Source organism: Choloepus didactylus, chromosome 27, assembly GCF_015220235.1.
Source record: "Choloepus didactylus isolate mChoDid1 chromosome 27, mChoDid1.pri, whole genome shotgun sequence".
NCBI classification, from domain to species: Eukaryota; Metazoa; Chordata; class Mammalia; order Pilosa; family Megalonychidae; genus Choloepus; species Choloepus didactylus.
The window spans coordinates 10163057-10180888 of NC_051333.1; the positions used below are offsets into that span (position 1 = coordinate 10163057).

General features: G+C 43.1%; 1 protein-coding gene across 1 annotated transcript; it reads left to right on the forward strand.

Moving 5' to 3' along the window:
- Positions 1–4226: 4226 nt before the first annotated feature.
- LOC119521391 (paraneoplastic antigen-like protein 8A) lies at positions 4227–8074 on the forward strand. The gene is made up of 3 exons (XM_037819602.1): positions 4227–4464; positions 4620–5969; positions 6482–8074. Exons 2-3 carry the CDS (start codon positions 4703–4705, stop codon positions 6517–6519), a joined length of 1305 nt encoding a protein of 434 aa, XP_037675530.1. The 5' UTR covers positions 4227–4464; positions 4620–4702; the 3' UTR covers positions 6520–8074.
- The last annotated feature ends 9758 nt before the right edge of the window (positions 8075–17832 follow it).

The window sequence follows — 17832 nt, forward strand, 5'->3', positions numbered from 1 at the left end:
TTATTTTCTCTCAAGTGTTTCTTTAACCCTTAATTTTTTGAAATGCATGATGTATATATGCATAATATGTATACATTTCTACACACACGAGTGTTTTATGTGCATTTATTTTAAATATTTATATTTTTAATTCAATTTTGATTTAAAGACTCCACTTTATTCACTTATTCGTACATATTAAAAACACATAGAATAGGAAATAAACTATTAATTTAGAAATACTGCTTTGTCTGGCTGTACTTCATTGAAAGAGTTTAACTCACAAGTTTCATTTTCACCTTCGATGACCAAGCCTTCCAAACATTTTTGGACATACTTGGGAAGTCTGTTTTCCAGGACCCTGGAAGTTTCCCTCTGCCTAAGTTGTTTGTGATGTGTGATCCCGGGAAATTTTATCCCAAGACACATCTGCTATCTGTAATCTCCACAATGGAACCAGTTATTGTTAATAAAACATTGTAATTTGTTTTTTAAATTCTAGAATATTTCAAACCCAGAACCAAGAACAGGGAATTATATAATGAATGCTCATGTACTCCCTGCCCATCTTAATCAAATCTTAAAATTGTGCATATTTTAAAATATTCTATTGGGGTAACATGCATATAAAACATAAACTTTGCCATTTTAACCTTTTTGTACATGTACAACTTAGTGGCATTAATTACATTCACAATGTTGTGCTACCATCACCACCATCTAGTCCCAAAACTTTTTCGTCACCTCAAACAGAACATCTGTGCCCATTAAGCACTTACTCCTCATTAATTCATTCTCTGACCCCTGGTAACATCTAATCTACTTTCTGTCTATGAATTTGCTTATTCTGGATGTTTCATGTAAGTGGAATCTTACAATATATGTCCTTTTGTGCCTGGCTTATTTCACTTAGCATGATGTTTTCAAGGATATTCCATGTTGTAGCAAGTATCAGAACTTCATTCTTTTTTTATGGCTGAAAAATATTCCCATTGTAGGGATATACCATGTTCCTATCTTTTTTTAAACGCAATTTTATTGAGATATATATACAAACCATCCAAAGTATACAATCACTGGCTCTCAGTATATTCACATAGTTGTGCACGCATCCCCATGAACAATTTTTGAACATTTTCATTACTCCAGAAAAGAAATAAAAACAAACCTATCTTTTCTTTTGAAAGAAATAAAATATTACAGTTGAAGTTGCCTGTGTCCCATCCCCTGATCCTAAACCCCCTCTCTTCCTCCTCAGAGGCAGCCACTTTGACGATTCTCATAAATGCCAAAACACAGAAGTCAAAAGCCAGTGTTTATGATTCCTTGCATACCAAAATAAATTATCAAAAAAAAAAAAAAGAGAAGAAAAAGCTGAGATTGTATCTGATTCCAAGGGTCAAAACGCTCCCACAATGTCCCACTATGACCCAGCTTCAATCTTGGGAGAGATGGGGGTCAAGAAATGCAATTCCAAGGTCTCTGCAGTTTAATTGAATGCCCCAGCTTTGTCTGTAGCCTGAATCATGAATAACACTCCCATATTCATGAGACTCCTTTGCAAACTTAGAGAAGGTCTTTGGGATTAAAGAAAAACAAACAAACCAACCACCATTCTATTTCATTGTGGTTAGGAGTTTTCTCAATCTACTCATAATATAAGTTTAGTTCTTACCCTTTTCAGGTTTCTTCCCAACTGCCAGCTCTGCTTATTCCAATTATTTCAGGTTGAACACCAGAAGCAGATGCAAATGCCTGGCACAGACTGTTCCCCAGTTCTCCAAAATGCCTAAGGTCTCATCCCTATAACAAATCCCACATTCTACATCACTCATAGTGGTCTGCTTCTCGGATTGAACCCCGACTGATACACTCACAAACATCTCCAACTCAACATGGCCCAAACTGAACTTCTGATCCTCCCCCTCCTCCTCCCCCAAATCTGTTCTCCATCCAAACTTCCTCATCGAAAAATAAGTAGCATCACTCTCCTCCCAGTTGCTCATCCCCCAATCCTAGAAGTATTTTCCCTCATGCTTCACATCCAATCCACCCGCAAAACAGTGAAATATATTTGCAGAAAAGTGCACAATCAGAAGCATACAGCATGCTGAATTTTCACAATCTGAACACACCTGTAATCAACATCCCACTGTACATGCTTGTGCGCATCTGGTTTCTTTCGCTCAACATGAAGTCTGTGAGACACAGTGATTGGTCTCCTCTTCAATTTGCTGGCTTGAAGATCTTGTTGATGGCGACAATTGTTTCAAAGAAAGAATCCCAGATAGTGAAACTTTATGCACAACTTGGAAAAGCCACTTTTGGGAGAAGCACAATTAAGATTGTTGCTTGACTGGGAAATGTTGATGGAAGCAGTGAAATATATTTGCAGAAAAGTGCACAATCAGAAGCATACAAGCCAAGTCTTTCTGGCTTGGCTTCTCCATCTGGCTTGGGCTTCCTCACAGCATGTCCAATGATATTTGAACTTCTTCCTTGGCTGCTCAGGGATCAAAGGAGACTGTCCTGATGAGTAAGGCAGAAGCTGCATGGCCTTTTTCCCCCACCCCCATTTTTTGTTATACATATATATGCAATTTTATTGAGATATATTCACACCCCACACAATCCATCCAAAGTATACAATCAGTGGCTCACAGTGTCATCACACAGTTATGCATTCATCACCGCAATCAATTTTAGAACATTTTCATTACTCCAGGAAAAGAAAAAAACACAAAAAACAAAAAAAGAAAACCCAAATGCTCCCATACTCCTTATCCCTCCTATTATTATTGATCCCTAGCATTGGTGTGGTACATTTGTTACTGTTGATGAAAGAATATTAAGATATTTCTGTTAACTATACTCCATAGTTTGCAATAGGTGCATTTTCCCCCATATACCCCTTTATTATTAACTCCTTGTAATAGTTTAATACATTTACGGAAGAAATTTTTTTTATATTTATACTGTTAATCTCAGTCATCATCCACCACAAGATTTACTGAGTTATACACTGCCATGTTTTCACCTCTGGCTTTCCTTCTGGTGACATACAAGACTCAAAACTTCCCCTTTCAACTACATGCACCCACAATTCAGCACAGCTGATTGACTCACAGTGACGGCTGCATGGGCTTTTCTGACCCAGCCCTGACAAGTCACATAGTGTTCCTTTCACCTACTCTCTATTGGTTAAAGAAATTACAAGCCTGCTTGGGTTCAAGGGCAGGGGACATAGATCCCCACCTTGAAACAGCAGGAGTGTCAAATCTGGCCACACTTTAAAACCTGGAATTATATACACTTATTCTTGAAACTATTCAAAATTTCAACATATAAAGCACATAAGGAGATTTTTAAAATTCTAGTTAAAACTAGAATATTCATATTTATTGGAATGTGAATATACATAAGTTAATTCCAATGACACATCTTCCTTTGCATGAAATATGACGGCATTTAAGCAGCCACACAAATGTTGATCGCTTCTAAATTCGAGGATGCCTGATGTGTCAGTGAAAGAGGCGTTCAGCTATTTGGCCTTGAAAAGGCCAAGTCCAATTTTGGTTGTATTTCAGTGCCTCTCTCATACGTGACATCGCTGGATTTTCAAAACTATTCCTATTGTGGAGAAGAGGAAGGAGCTCAGAGTGGTCAAATTACTCGTCCAAAATGGAACATCTGGGAAACCGAGGGGGCATTGCTGGGTTATCAGTGAGTGCCAGGCGGGAAGCAGACGGCTATTCATAAAGAGTCACGCACAAGTGTAACTAATAATGAAGGTGTTGCCTGTGGGCAGCAAATTCAGGAAAGCAACAAGGGATTGGGGAGGAGCGAGCAAGAAGTTTCTGGAAGCTTCTGGAAGCTCCCGGAAACTTCCAGAAGCCAGGAGCCGTAACTGACGGCTGCCTTACAGGAGCTGTGGCTTTTGTTGGAGCCTAACCGGGGGACCTAACACAGAGCCTCTCTCTTCTCTCATTCTCCATCTCTAGCGTCTCCCAGGAATCCCGCTGTCTAAACCCAAAACGACGGTAGAAGACAGGAAGGCTAGTTGGTGCAGTCACAGAGGTGAGGGAGCCCTGGCCTGGAAGGTCAATGGGGAAACATCCTAACTCCGTGTTAGGTGCGCACATGAACGCGACGCGCAGTTGTAACGAGCTAAGGCCGGTTGCCGTGGAGACCGCGGGAGCGGCGCGGTGGCGCGGGAGGTAGTGCGCAGGCGCGCGCTGCGACGCCGGCCTGAGCTCCGCGGAGCGGTGGGGATCGAGGCGGTCACCGCGTGGCGGGCGCGGGCGGCCCGGCGCTGAGGGGGACGCCGCCCTCCCTCGGCCACCTCCGCGTGGCATAGTACTGCCGGGGCAGCCTGAGCCCGGGCTGGGCGGTCGGAGGTGGGGCTGGCAAATTCCCGCGGATCCTGCAGAGATCTAGGCCCCGGGGAGGAGCCGAGAGCGTTTCCCCGCAGACTCCTGGATACGTGTAAGCCCCCCGGGCGCTTCCGGGCGGATTTGGGGAGGGGGTCTTGGGAGAGGGCGAGGCCTCCCGCAGGCAAGTCGCAGAGGGGGCGGAGCTAGGATCTCGGAGACCCGCGGTCTTCGTGGGAATCTGACCCCACTCTCGTGTGATTTTCCCAGGATTCATATTTGGGAACTGCGGCAGTCCGCGTCCAACTCCTGGTCTCGTTCCCACGCGATTAGAGCCGCCAGGGTCTGCAGCCATGGCGATGAACCTTCTGGAAGATTGGTGCCGGGGGATGGATGTGGATATCCACAGGTCGCTGTTGGTCACGGGCATTCCAGAGGACTGTGGCCAAGACGAAATCGAGGAGACCTTGCGGGAGGTCTTCTCCCCGCTGGGCCCGTACCAGGTCCTCAACAAGATCTTTCTGAGGGCAGAGAATGCCAAAGCTGTCCTCATTGAGCTTGGCGAGGGCATGAATCTGAGCACCATACCCCGGCAATTTCCAGGAAAGGGGGGTTCCTGGAGGGTGGTCTGTCGAGACCCCACCCAGGACGCCGAGTTTCTGAAAAACCTAAATGAGTTCCTGGAAAGCGAGGGGCGCACTGTGGAGGATGTGGTCCGCCTGCTGCAGCTCCACCGCCCCCCACAGCCCCAGAACCCGAATCGGCCCTCAGACAGCTGGGCCGAAACTCTGGGCCTGCTCCTGGGGACGGTCGTGCAAGTCATCTGTCACCTGGATGCCGAGCTGCGCCAGCGGGAGGAAGCGAGGGCTCTGGAGGCTGCGGAGGTAGCGGCCGCGGCCTTAGCAGCAGAGAGGAAGCCTAAGAAGATCAAGGAGGAGCCGGGGCAGGCCGCGGACGTGCGCTCTGTCCTGAAGATGGAGAGCCCCAACCGCTGGAGCGACACGGAAGAGGAGGGAGACCCTCCCAAGCCCTTGGTTCGTCAGGTGAGGGCCAGGACCCCCTCCAGAAGGAAGAGGCAGAACAAAACCCCCAGGCAGGAGCCAGTGTCCTGGAGAAAAAACAAAGGCAGCGGCCCCGACGCCTCCACCTACTTAGAGGATCTTGAGGCTGATGATGCTGAAAGTATGGAGATCCCAGAAAACATCAGGAGCCCCAAAAAGCCCCGCGTGAAGCAGGAGGAGCCGGCCTCAAAGAAGCCAGCAGCGAAATGTGCTCGGAAGCTCCGCAGAGCCCCGGCCCAGGGCGAAGCCGCGGGCCCCGGCAGCGCCTCGGAGTCAGATCCTGATGGCGGCCGCGAGGGCCCGCCCAAGAGGAAGAGCGCGGCCAAGAGCCTCGCCCCCGGGAGGAAGAGGAAGAGGGTGAGCCTGGGCCCCGTCTCCTATGTCCTGGTCAATTCGGGAGACCCCAAGAAGAAGCCGGCAATTCCGAAGAAAGGGCCAGGCTCGAGGAAGACCGCGTCCGTCCAGAGGGCCCCAAGAGGCCCCAAACCCACCCAAGCGCCACCCGCCATGTCGCGGGGTCCCAAGACCAAGCCCGAATGCTCTCCTCACGCCTCCAACGGTGAGAGTCAGAACCGAAGTGATTTGGAATGTGTCCGCGAGGGGGCCGTGTGGGTGGGAGGAGCAGGACTGGCAAATGGGGGGCTGTCAGAGGGGTGGCGAGGAGAGCCCCAGTGCATCGAAGGAGGGGGCTCACAGACCAGTTGAGGTTTTAGAAGGCCAGAGCCATGACCTCCCTCCTAGGAATCCCTGAAGCCGACATTGGGGACCCCAGGGTGGGGGGTGGGGGGTAGGAGGCGGCAAAGTGACCCTTTTATGGATGGGCTTCGCTGTGGAATCTCGGGTCATTCTGCTGCTCTGTCTGACCCATTCCCCCTTGATCAGAATCTAGTGGTTTCTGTTATTTTATAATATACAAGGGATTATGCTGTTTGCTGGGAATATGCCTTTTAGGTGTGTACGGGGAGTGTTTTCTGAAATGTTTGGGGACCCAGAAGATCCTAGCAAGTAAAAAAATTTCCAAGTGAGACTTCTCCCTGCTTCCCTTCTTGAGTTGTCCTAATTTATTCACAGAATCCAGAAAACTGATTTCAAGCACCGTGCATACCTGAAGAGTTGAAAGAAGAGCAAGGAAGAAGTTAAGTTGGGAACAAACCAAGCTAGTTTGGCAAATTCTAGAACGTTCACCTTTATTCCTGGGCAGGGTCACTGTTAGGCTCGCCTATGTTTGCCTTTTCTACCGCACTCCCTACTTCCTCTTCAGGGTGGGCAGAAGACCTAAGAAGGCACTGGTGTTTTGAAAAGTAAGGTGGCAGTTTTCTAATTTCCACTTTCTCAGTTCCTCAACCAGTGGGTAAGTTAAGCCAGGACCTTCTTTGTAGACCTAGTTTCCTTGCTTCTCCCATTTGTCAGGTTCCATTCTCCACTTATCATACCAGAGAGTGGTGAAGCATCAAAATTTAGTTTTGGGGGGAAAGAATGATTGGTTAGCTTTGTGGTATTGGGTTTTAGATCCATTAATAAAAATGGTACTTTAATTCTCATTTGAGATAAAGCCCTCAGGAAGCAGTGATTGGTAGGAAGTACTCTAATTTTATTCAGTGCTGCTAAGCTCTCATCATCTTTGAGGCTGAAAACCACTTCTGACACTATGGTAAGAGGGAAAAAAAAATCCTTGAAAAATTTTATCAATTTCTGTTCTCTGAATAGGCACACTAAATCAGACCAGAATACCATGTTGTGTGTGTGTGTGTGTGTGTGTGTAGGGGGGGAGTCAGTGTGTGTGTGTGTGTGTGTGTGTGTAGGGGGGGAGTCAGGTTAACCAAGATCAGTGGTTTTCAGACTGCATCCCAGGGAACCCCAAGGCTTCCACAAAGATTTAATCTGAATCTATTTTTTTTTCACACTTTTTTTTACAAAACTGTGAAAGACGACCACTTGAGTATGTCTAAACCAAATAATACCATGTCGGAGACTATCAGGATATTACTTTGTGTTCATAGGCTTAACCTGGTTTTGTAAGGTCCCAAGTTAGTTGTCTCTGCCACCCCTTTACTAATGTAATTGCTTTTCTTGTAAATGTGACTTTGAGAGGAATGTTAGAAGTGGAAGAAATTCAGTCCTGTGCATGTTCTGTAATGTAACACTGTGAACGCAAGTTTTATCTTTCTAATTCACATATTTTTGTGAAAACCGCAGTTTTCAGTGTTGTAATAGCAAATTAGCAATTAAGTGTATTAGTATAGCACACAGTAATAATAATCTAGTGTAGTGAGTTTTGGCCCTTGCAAGTTTGGGGCATCTCTTTTCTGACCTCATCTTCTGTGATCAAGAATGTGAATAGTTGTTAGATGTTGTTAGTGATCCATATTTGAAACGGAAATTTCTGGTGAACTCCTTTCAAAATCCTGGATGAATTTAGCTGATGATGGAGAAAGAAAGAAAATAGTTTCCATTTGCTACTCGTCAGCATGCACTGAGTTTCTCCTTGGGCCTGTGCAAAACAGTGCGGGAGTAAATTGCACCCCCCAAGATGAGAAGCCTACAGTTGTCCAGCTCCTAATTTCAAAGTCGGGGCCACTAGGACTTCATTGTGTTAACAGTTTGACACCTTGATCAGTAAGTGTAAACGTGTTGCATAAAATAAAATTTAGCAAGTTAAATGTCTGTTTAGTCTCTTTTTGAGGTTGAGATTGCATGGACTATTTAATTTGGGAAAGGGTTTTCCTGCTGAACAGTAACACCCAGCCAGCCCCTGGTGGATGTCAGACCTGGAGACCTGCTGGGGGTTGTCAGTTTTCCATGAAAGCAGCAGCCTTTGAAACCTCTGTCTTGCTGTGGGCTTCCTCCAGTGTGAAAGGCTCTCCCATGGAGTTTGGGGGCTTTGCAGAAGTTTCTGGAAGGGGTAACTGGGGTGTGAATTACCCGAAAGTGCTAGGTTTTGTTTGTTTGGTTTTGTTTTTTTTTACCTTTTTTATTGTGAAATATATATATATATATATATTTTTATTGTGAAAAATATGTATATATACATCCAGAAAGGGGATAACTTTTAAAGTATGAGTTAACAAGTAGTTATAGAGCAAATTTCAAAAAATGTTATGGGTTGTAGTTCCACAGTTTCAGTTATTTCCTTATTGTGAAATATATATACAGAAAAGTGATAGTGTTTTTTTTAAAGCAACTAAGTAGAAGGTGAAAACCACTCCCCCCTTCCCCTAGACAAAAGCTGAGGTCTTTTGGCTAAAAATGTTCTTTTGTCCGAGTGCCTCCTTAGCTAGGGACTCCTGAACCAGGGTGGCCTCTTGGTGTGGAAATCACCAGGAATCTGTTTAAAATGCTGTTTCCTGGCCCTGTCTACTGAATCAGGAGAACTAGGGGTTGTGCCTGGGAATCTGGAGAAATCCAGAGAATTTGAAGGCACATACAGGTTGGAGTGCCAGATGGACTTGGGGGGAAAAGGGAGGCTTCTTTAGGGGCCAAGGCTGGGTTTTCATGAAAGGTGGGTGGGGATTGTCAGGGAGGAGAGATGCAAAAGAACCCAAACTGGAAGTTGATATTTGAGGCTGTGGGGGGTGTGGGGGGTGGGTGGGACTAATTAGGAACTGGAGTGCATGAACGAACCCGGAGTAAAAGGGCTATTTGTTGGGTCATTTGCCCCCCTCTGCTCCAACATTGGGAAAAGCCATATTTGGCCAAGATCTTCAAGAACTACCCACATATGTATTCATTTCGTTTATTACACCCATGTGGGGAGAAATCCGCAGATGGGAATGGTGGGGTGCAGGGAAGTTGGAGTGGCATTTTGTCCAGGGGTGTGCCTAGGAGCAAGGCACAGACAGAGTGATGGAGGGAAGCTGAGGCACACCTGTGCACACTACCGGGGGTGAGGCAAAGCTTCCAGTTCCCATGACACTCGTCCATGCATTCGTTCAACCAAGATTTATGGACCATCTGCCAGGTGCCAGGTGCTGTTGCAGGTATCAGGGATGCAGCCAGGAACAAGACAGATCCAGTGGGGAAACAGACCAGACATAGATTTATGATATTTAGGAGGTGTGAGTACTGTGGTGAAACTAAAGTAGGAGAATGTCAAGGTGAATGTGGGGAGTTTATTTTATATGGTGGTCACGGAGGGCTTCTCTGAGGAGGTGGTGTTTGAGCACACCTGAAGGAGGCAAGGGAGAGAAACAAGCAGCTGCCTGGGGAAGAGGGAGCAGCCAGCTTGAAGGGAGCCAGATGAGGTCAGGGAGGTTAGGGGGGCTGGGGGCCACGGAAGGGTTCTAAACAGGGGGCTGTGATCTGACTTAGGTTTTAACAGGCTCCTTTTGGCTGCTGATGGGGAGCAAAATACAGAAGGTGAGGGGGGAGCCTGGCAGCCCCGAGAAAAGCATCCTGCAATAGTTCAGTTGGGAGGTGATTGTGGCTGGACCAGAGTGGGAAGGTTCTAGAGAAAGTGAGTAGGGGGTAGTTCAAGAAGAAAGAAGTGGATTACATCGATATACTTATCCATTTATTCACTCATCTATTTTTCAATTTTAGGTAAAATATTTTATATACAGGGAACTGCACAAATCTTAAATCTTAAAAAGTTTGATGAATTTTTTAAAATTCCATTTTATTGAGATATATTCACATACCATACAGTCATCCAAAGTGTACAATCAGTTGTTCACAGTACCATCATACAGTTGTGCGTTCATCACCCCAGTCTATTTTTGAACATTTTCCTTGTACCAGAAAAAGTAAAAATAAGAATAAAAAATAAAAGTAAGAAAGAACACCCAAAACATCCCCCCCACCCTATTTTTCATTTAGTTTTTGTACCCATTTTTCTACTCATCCATCCATACACTGGATAAAGGGAGTGTGACACACAAGGTTTCCACAATCACACTGTCACCCCATGTAAGCTACATTGTTATACAATTGTCTTCTAGAGTCAAGTCTACTGGGTATGCAGTTTGATAGTTTCAGATATTTACTTCTAGCTGTTCCAATACATTGAAATCTAAAAAGGGTTATCTATATAGTACGTAAGAATGTCCACCAGAGTGACCTCTCGACTCCATTTGAAATCTCTCAGCCACTGAAACTTTATTTTGTTTCATTTTGCATCCCCCATTTGATGAATTTTTGCATGCATCCCTCACAGAATTCAAAGCAATGTCAACATCCCAGAAAGTTCCCTCTTGCCCCTTCTCGGTCAATTCTTGGCCCCACCACTCAGAGGTAACCATTGTAAGGATTTTTTTTTTTTTTTTTTTTTTTGCCACCATAGCTTAGTTTTGTATATCAATGGAATCATGCAGGATGTAGTTTTTGGTATGTGTCTTCTTTCTCTCAACATGTTTTTGAGATTTGTGTGTGTTGTACTATGTATATTGTTGGGGAAATTAGCTAAAAACAGAATCCTTTGCCAACCCAGATAAAAGGTAGAAAAGAAAGAAAACAGTTTTATTATTGAACAAACATTAAACCAGAATGTAATGTGTATCACAAGCAATCCTGTAAGGATTCTGCAAAAACAGAAAAAAAAAAAAATCTCTTTTATGTAGCCAGAGAGGCGCAACCCATTTCATGTATGTTCTCAAGATGAACAATTACTAGTTCTCAAGAGGACTTGACAGCACCGTTTGTCACACGTAGTTCATCCTAAATTCACCTGGTAACTGGGGTGGCCACCTGTGTTTACTCATTGCGTTTATCCAAAAGAAAAATAAATTTCTCATTTTTTATGGCAGGAAGTAGGTTTGCAACTTGGAGCCAGGTGCCTGTGGGATTTAGGCTCCCACCCTCCCACGGAAACTGGGAGCCAGGAGCGCTATCTTCCTGGATGACCACATTTTAAAGAGGCGACTCCCTGGTTCTTGAGAGAAACACACCTGGGTTTGTAAAGCTGGCAAGACGCTTATTTAGCTTTTAAGGTTTACATACATTTCAAAAAGGCAGAGAAAGAACTTTAAAGTTTTCTAAAGTAAGTGCTGTAAGAAAAGGGTGTGTGTTTGGGTAGGGGGGTGTCCTTATTTTTTTTTTCTAATGGGGAGAATTAAACTTTCTTCTTATTTTTCATTTGGATTTGCCCTTATGATATTTGATTATTTTTTGAGTTCGCTGCTTTTTAAACTTAAAAAGTACCATGTGTATATGTTCTTTTAAAAATTAAACCACAGCCTAGTGGAAGCTTCTTGTATCCGTTCCCTTCTCTTCTGGACATAGCCCCATTTTCCCCTGGAGAACAGCCACTGCCTGCCTCAGTCCTCCCCTCTGACAGCATCACCCTACAAGTTCGAGGGATGTCACATGACTCAGGCCCAGCCAATCAGAGCATTGCATTCCATATGTCCCAGTGAGTGGCTCAGTGGGACTCTTGAGATTTTTTGCTGGAACTCTTGGGAGCAAAACAGTCTCTTTCTCCTAAAGTTCTATACCAGTAGGTTGTAATGCTAAGCCTAATGCTTACAAGATGGAGGCCTTCTTGTCACCACATGAGCAGGAAGTACAAAGGCCCTGAAGCAGGAATTTGGTGTGTTGGAGACCAGTGTGGTTGGTATAGTGTGAGAAGAAGGGAAAACACTAGGAGATGAGGCCGAAGAGGGTAGACTTTCTGAGCCCAAGGCTGTATAGAGAAAAGCAGAACCAGAAGAGAGAAAAAGAAAATATATTGTTTATATTATACGAGAGCCTGGGTCCAGCCGTGTCTGAAAGCCAGAACTCTTGGAATTTTTTGTTACATGAATCAATAAATACCTTATTTTTCTTCTTTCCTTCTGCCCTTCCTTTCTTCCTTCCCTCCTTCCTTCCCTCCTGTCTGTCTTTTCCTTTCTTTCTTTTCTTTTTTCTTTCTTTTTGCTAATGGCAGTTTCAGTTGTTTTATTTCACACCTGAAATAGTCCTGATTAATGAGAATATAAAAGGGAATACAGTGAAAATGAAATCACCTTTCCACCCCAGATTCCTAGTCATCCTCCCCAGAGGCAACCTTTTGTATCTCTCTGGACATGTTCCATGTATATAAGACACTTAAAACATTTACAAACATTCCTCACCCTATTTTTCCGCACATCTTTTCCTCAACTTTGCTCTTCGACTTAACAATATATCTTGGAAATCATTCTGTATTCCATCAACTGCAAAGTGTCAGAAACCTCACTTCTGCCTGAAGCTGAAGAGGGATTTATTGGCTTATATTAGTGAAATGTCAGGGCTAATGGCTTCAGGTATGTCTGTATCCAGCTGCTCAAAGTAAAGCCTCATGAATCAGGCATCCTGCCTGTGTTAGTTAGGGAAACAAAATCAATGGGAGATATCTATAAATATAAGATTTACAAAAGTGTCTCATGCAACTGTGGGTATGCACGAGTCCAAATTCCATAGGGCAGGCAGCAAACTGGCAACTCCAATGAAGATATTCAGTGAACTCAGGAAACAAACTGGCAACTTTGACGATCTCCTCAGGAAATGCTTTGCTGGTCAGTTGAAGAAGAAGTGAAGGTCCTTTGTCTGTCTCCCTTAAAAGTCTTCAACTGATTGGATTAAATCCAGCTGATTGCATTTTCTCATTGTGGAAGACACACCCTTCATTGACGTCATCAGTCACAGCTGCAGCCAATTGACTGATAATTTAATAAACCAGCCTGTTGGTTTATTACCCAGCCACAAATGTCCTCGAATCAACAGTTAGGCCAGTGCTTGCTTGACCAGACACCTGGGTATCATCACCTGGCCAAGTTGATACATGAACCTAACCATCACACTGCCTCTTTCAGCCCTGCTTCTCATTTCATTCTCAGGCCACCCTGACAAAGGTAGTTGCCAGCAGGGCAAAGCTGTTGAATCCTTATAGCTCCCAATAAACATGGATGCATTTCCTGATAGTTCCAGCTGAAGTCCCAGGGAAGATTCTGGATGGCCCACTCTGGATTAGACGCTTAGCCTTGAACCAGAGTAGTACCTGATTGGCCTGCCCTGGTCACATGCCCCTTAACTGACAGCTGATGCCTCCAGACTTAACTGGAAGAAGGGAGGGGGTGGTTTCCAAGAGGAAGGAATGCAGAGAAGGCAAAGGAGATGACAGATGATCCCTCTAGAAGTTCAGGACAGATCTTTAGTGCTCCAGCTGGGAGTGGAGGTTTGAAGACCTTAAAGGGTAAGCCCCAGGATATGGGCTGGTGAAGGGAAACAGCATATGGTAGTGGAGGGCTGGGGTCCATCATGCCAACCTGCATGAGTTTGAATCCCAGTTGCATGCTCTGGCCAGGTGGCCTTGGCCAAGTCATTTCCTCTCAGTTTTCTCATCTATAAAAAGGGGCTTATCATACATCAATGTCATGGGTCCTCACCAGGTCTCCGTCAGCTGATACAGATGTGCAGTTCTTAAAGCTAGGGCTGGCACATGGTGAGACTTAGGTCTAAGTGTTTGCTAAGGAATGAATGCTAGCAAAATCAGAAACTCCCACAGGGAGACTAAGGTTTCACCGTCAGTTGGATGTTCACTGAAAGGAACGTTTCAGTAGGACTAGCCAAGGAGATGGGGCAGTATTTAAGGCATGAAATGAGAGCTGTGAGGACAGCTGTGAGTTGTCCCTTGGTCTGTTTGGGAGGAATTTTGAATTTACACAAAAGTAGACCAAATAGTATAATGAACCATACAACCATCATGCGTTTGTTCGCACAAGGGAAAACTGTACAGAGATGAGACAAGCAAACGACAACCACAAGCCCCAGCATGGAGGAATCTCACAAATGTAACATTGAAGGAAAACCAGCCAGACACAAAGGAGCAAGTGCGGTGTGATTTCATTTATATGACATTCAAGTTAGAAGTCAGAATGCTGGTTAACCTTAAGAAGGGATGAGAGACTGGAAGGGGGCACGAGGGGTCTTTGGGGGGGGGGTGGTGGTTCTTGATTTGGGTGCTAGTCCGACAGGTGTGTTCAGTTTAAAGAAATTCATCAAGTTTAAGGAAATTCATCAAGGTGCTACGTGGGATGTGAGCACTTCTTTGCGTGTATGTCGATGTCAAGACAAAGTTTTCTTTAAAACAAAAGCTGTTATTTGCTAGGTGTATGAGTTTCCTGAGGCTCCTAGTTGGAGATGGAATCATGTCCCCTGCAGAAGATGTGTTCAATTCTTAATCCACATTCCTGTGGGTGTGAATCATTTGTAAATAGGACCTTGGAAGATACTATTTTTAGTTAAGGTGTGTATTCATTTGTGAATAGGAGCTTCAAAGATCTTTAGGTGAGGCCAAATTGAATCAGGGTGGGCTTGAGGAGCACATCTTTTTGGAGGGTGTCATTCAACCCACTACACTATGTGAAAGGAGCCAGTCTCAAAAGGCTACATGCTGTATGCTTTGTTTATACAACACTCTGGAGAGGGCAAAACTATCAGGATGGAGACCAGTTTAGAGGTTGCGAGGCTGGAGGTGGGGAGAGGGGTTGCCTGCAGGGGAATTGGGGGGAATATATTAAAAGTAGAAGTAAAAAGCAAAGCATCATTCGAATGTGCTGTTTAAGCCCAAATCACGTTAACTGGCACTCCCAGATTATCTCATTTGTCCATCAGATATGAGAAAACAATTTCTCCATCCCTCAGCCAAGGATGGGAAGTGTTGAGGAGACATGCCCTTCCTGGTCCCTGGGGGGGATGACCCTGAGGTACATTCTATGCCATAAGCAGGTGAATTTTTTCCATGAAGGACCAGATGGTCAATCCTTTAGCCTTTGTGCACCAAAACTACTCAACTCTTCCAAAGACAGAAGGGGTGTGGTTATGTCCCAACAAAACTTTATTTGCAAAGACAGGCTATAGGCTGGATTTGGCCCAAACTATCATTTGCTAACCCTTATTCCATGGTGTCTCCCAGAGATCAGCAGAGGTTTAGTTTTATAAGTTATTTATTAAAAATTTTATTGTGAAACATATCCTAAATATTCAAGAGTGTAAAGAATAACGATAAAATGGAGCTCTGCGTATCCATCACCCCAACAAGAAACCCTGTACCCACTAGTAGTCCCTCCCCATTCCCCCACCCAACCAACCTTCCTCCAGCCCCTGGCAATCACTAATCTACCTTCTGTCTCCACGGATTTGCCTATTCTAGACATTTCATATAGATGGAATCATTCAATACGTGGTCTTTCGTGACTGGCTTCTTTTACTCAGCCTAATGTCTTCAAGCTTCATCCATGTTGTAGCATGTATCAGAATGTCATTCATTTTTATGGCTGAATAATATTCCACTGTATGGATTGCCACATTTTCTTTATTCATTCATCAGTTGATGGACATTTGGGTTGTTTCCACTTTTTTGCTACTATGAATGATGCTGGTATGAACATTTGTGTACAAGTAATTTATAGATATATATTTTCATTTCCCTTGGGTATCTACTTAGGAGTGGAATTGCTGGTAATGTGGTAACTCTGTGTATAACCATTTAAGGAACCGCCAGACTGTTTTTCAAAGCAGCTATAGCATTTTACATTCCCGTATACAGTGTACAAGGGTTCAGTTTCTCCACATCCTCACCAATGCTTGTTGTTATTTTTTTTGACTCTACCACTCTAGTGGGTATGAAGTGGTATCTCACTGTGGTTTTGCATTTCCCTAGTGGCTAATGATATTATGCATCTTTTCATGTGCTTCATGTCCATTTGTGTATCTTCTTTGGAGAAATTTCTGCTCAGATCCTTTGCCTACCCTCAAGCTTTTACCATTTCCTGGTTGCCCCAGGGTTTAAAAATATTTCCTTATAAATTTAGCTAGAATGATTCTAAATGAAGTGAAATAAGAAGGCAATTAGATCTGCCAGATATTAAAATGAATTCTCATGGTAGAGTGAAAAAGATCTGTGATAAAAAGACATAAAACATCACTAAGTGATGTTGGGGAAGTTTAATGTTTGGGAAAAAATATAGAGAGAGAGCTGGATCCTAATCTCATTTCTTACAATAAAGTAAATCCTAGAGTGAGCAATGATTTAAACTTGAGGAAAAAAATAAACCCCAAAACCTCCAGAGAAAAGCCTGGGGTGAATTTATTTATGATCTTGAGAGGAGAAGGCATCTCTAAGCACGATAAAAATGCAGAGGCATCAAGGAAAACAGTGATGCATTTTACTACAAATAAATGTAACGCTTCTGTGTGGCAAAAACAAAATAAGTACAACAAGCAAAGAAGAAGAAAGGCTTCCATAAATATAAGTAAAAGCCAACACACAAAAACAACAAATGAACAGCTGTTAAGAGAAAAAGCAAATGCCAAGGTGAAAAAACTATACATGAAGCAGGCGATGTGTTAATTTCCTTAATTTCTAAAAAACTCATTTAAAAAAACAATAAGAGAAAAAACACTACTATAGAAAAATGGGCAAAGAATATAAAGAGGAAATTCACTGAAAATAGCTACAAAAATGTGTTTGATACAATTCTTAAAGAAATGCAAACAAAGAATCAAGTACCATTTTTAATCCATCAGATTGGCACAGAAAATTTTTAAGTTTAATAATCTTTACTGTGTCATGGATGTGGGCAAATACTTTGTCCTTTCTTAAATGATAGGCAAGTCTATGAATTGATGTAACCTTGCAGAAGGATAATTTTGCAATATCCACAAAAATCTAAAATGTGCATGCTCTTTGATCCCCATAAGCATATTGTTCATTGTTTACCTTACAAATAAACTCAAAATCTGTGTGGAGTATATGCTTATTGCAGCATTGGTTCTCAAACACCCATAGGCTATTTGTACTAGCAGAGGTTTCCAAGTCACATGAAATAAAATAAACAAGATATAAATTCATGTACATGGTATTAACTCCTTTTGTGAAAAAAAAAATGACATTAGATAGATAACAGATGGACAGGTTGATATAGATATGTGGAGAGAGATGAACATATGCTCATGTGTGTATAATTTTTCTATGAATATTGTTGCATAATTTTTTTTTCTAGAAGGAAAACAGAAAATGTTTTAAACAGAGCTTTGTCTTTGGGGAAAGGAACTGGAGGTTGGGAGTGGGTGAGAATAATCTATTTTGTTTTCATTTTGTTCCTTTTTTGTACCTTTGCATTTTAACCATGCACATTAATTCTTTTTACTTCTGTAAAATATCAGTAGGGCTGTTATCAGGGTGGTGGCCTTATAGGCCATTTCTTCTCCCAATATTTCTCTGTATTTGCATTCCATAACCACCAGTACATTGATTAAGATTGCCAGGATAACCCGTTTTTTCTAAAGGTTTTTGAATGAAGATTCTCCTTTGAGATGTAAACATATATATGAAATTGTATTAAATGTGCCATGCATTAGGAAATGCATAGTTTTGCACTGGCTTTTTTTAAAAAAAACTTTTAATTTTGAAATAATTACAAACTTACAAGACAGTTGCAAAAATAACACAAATCCCATATAGACAA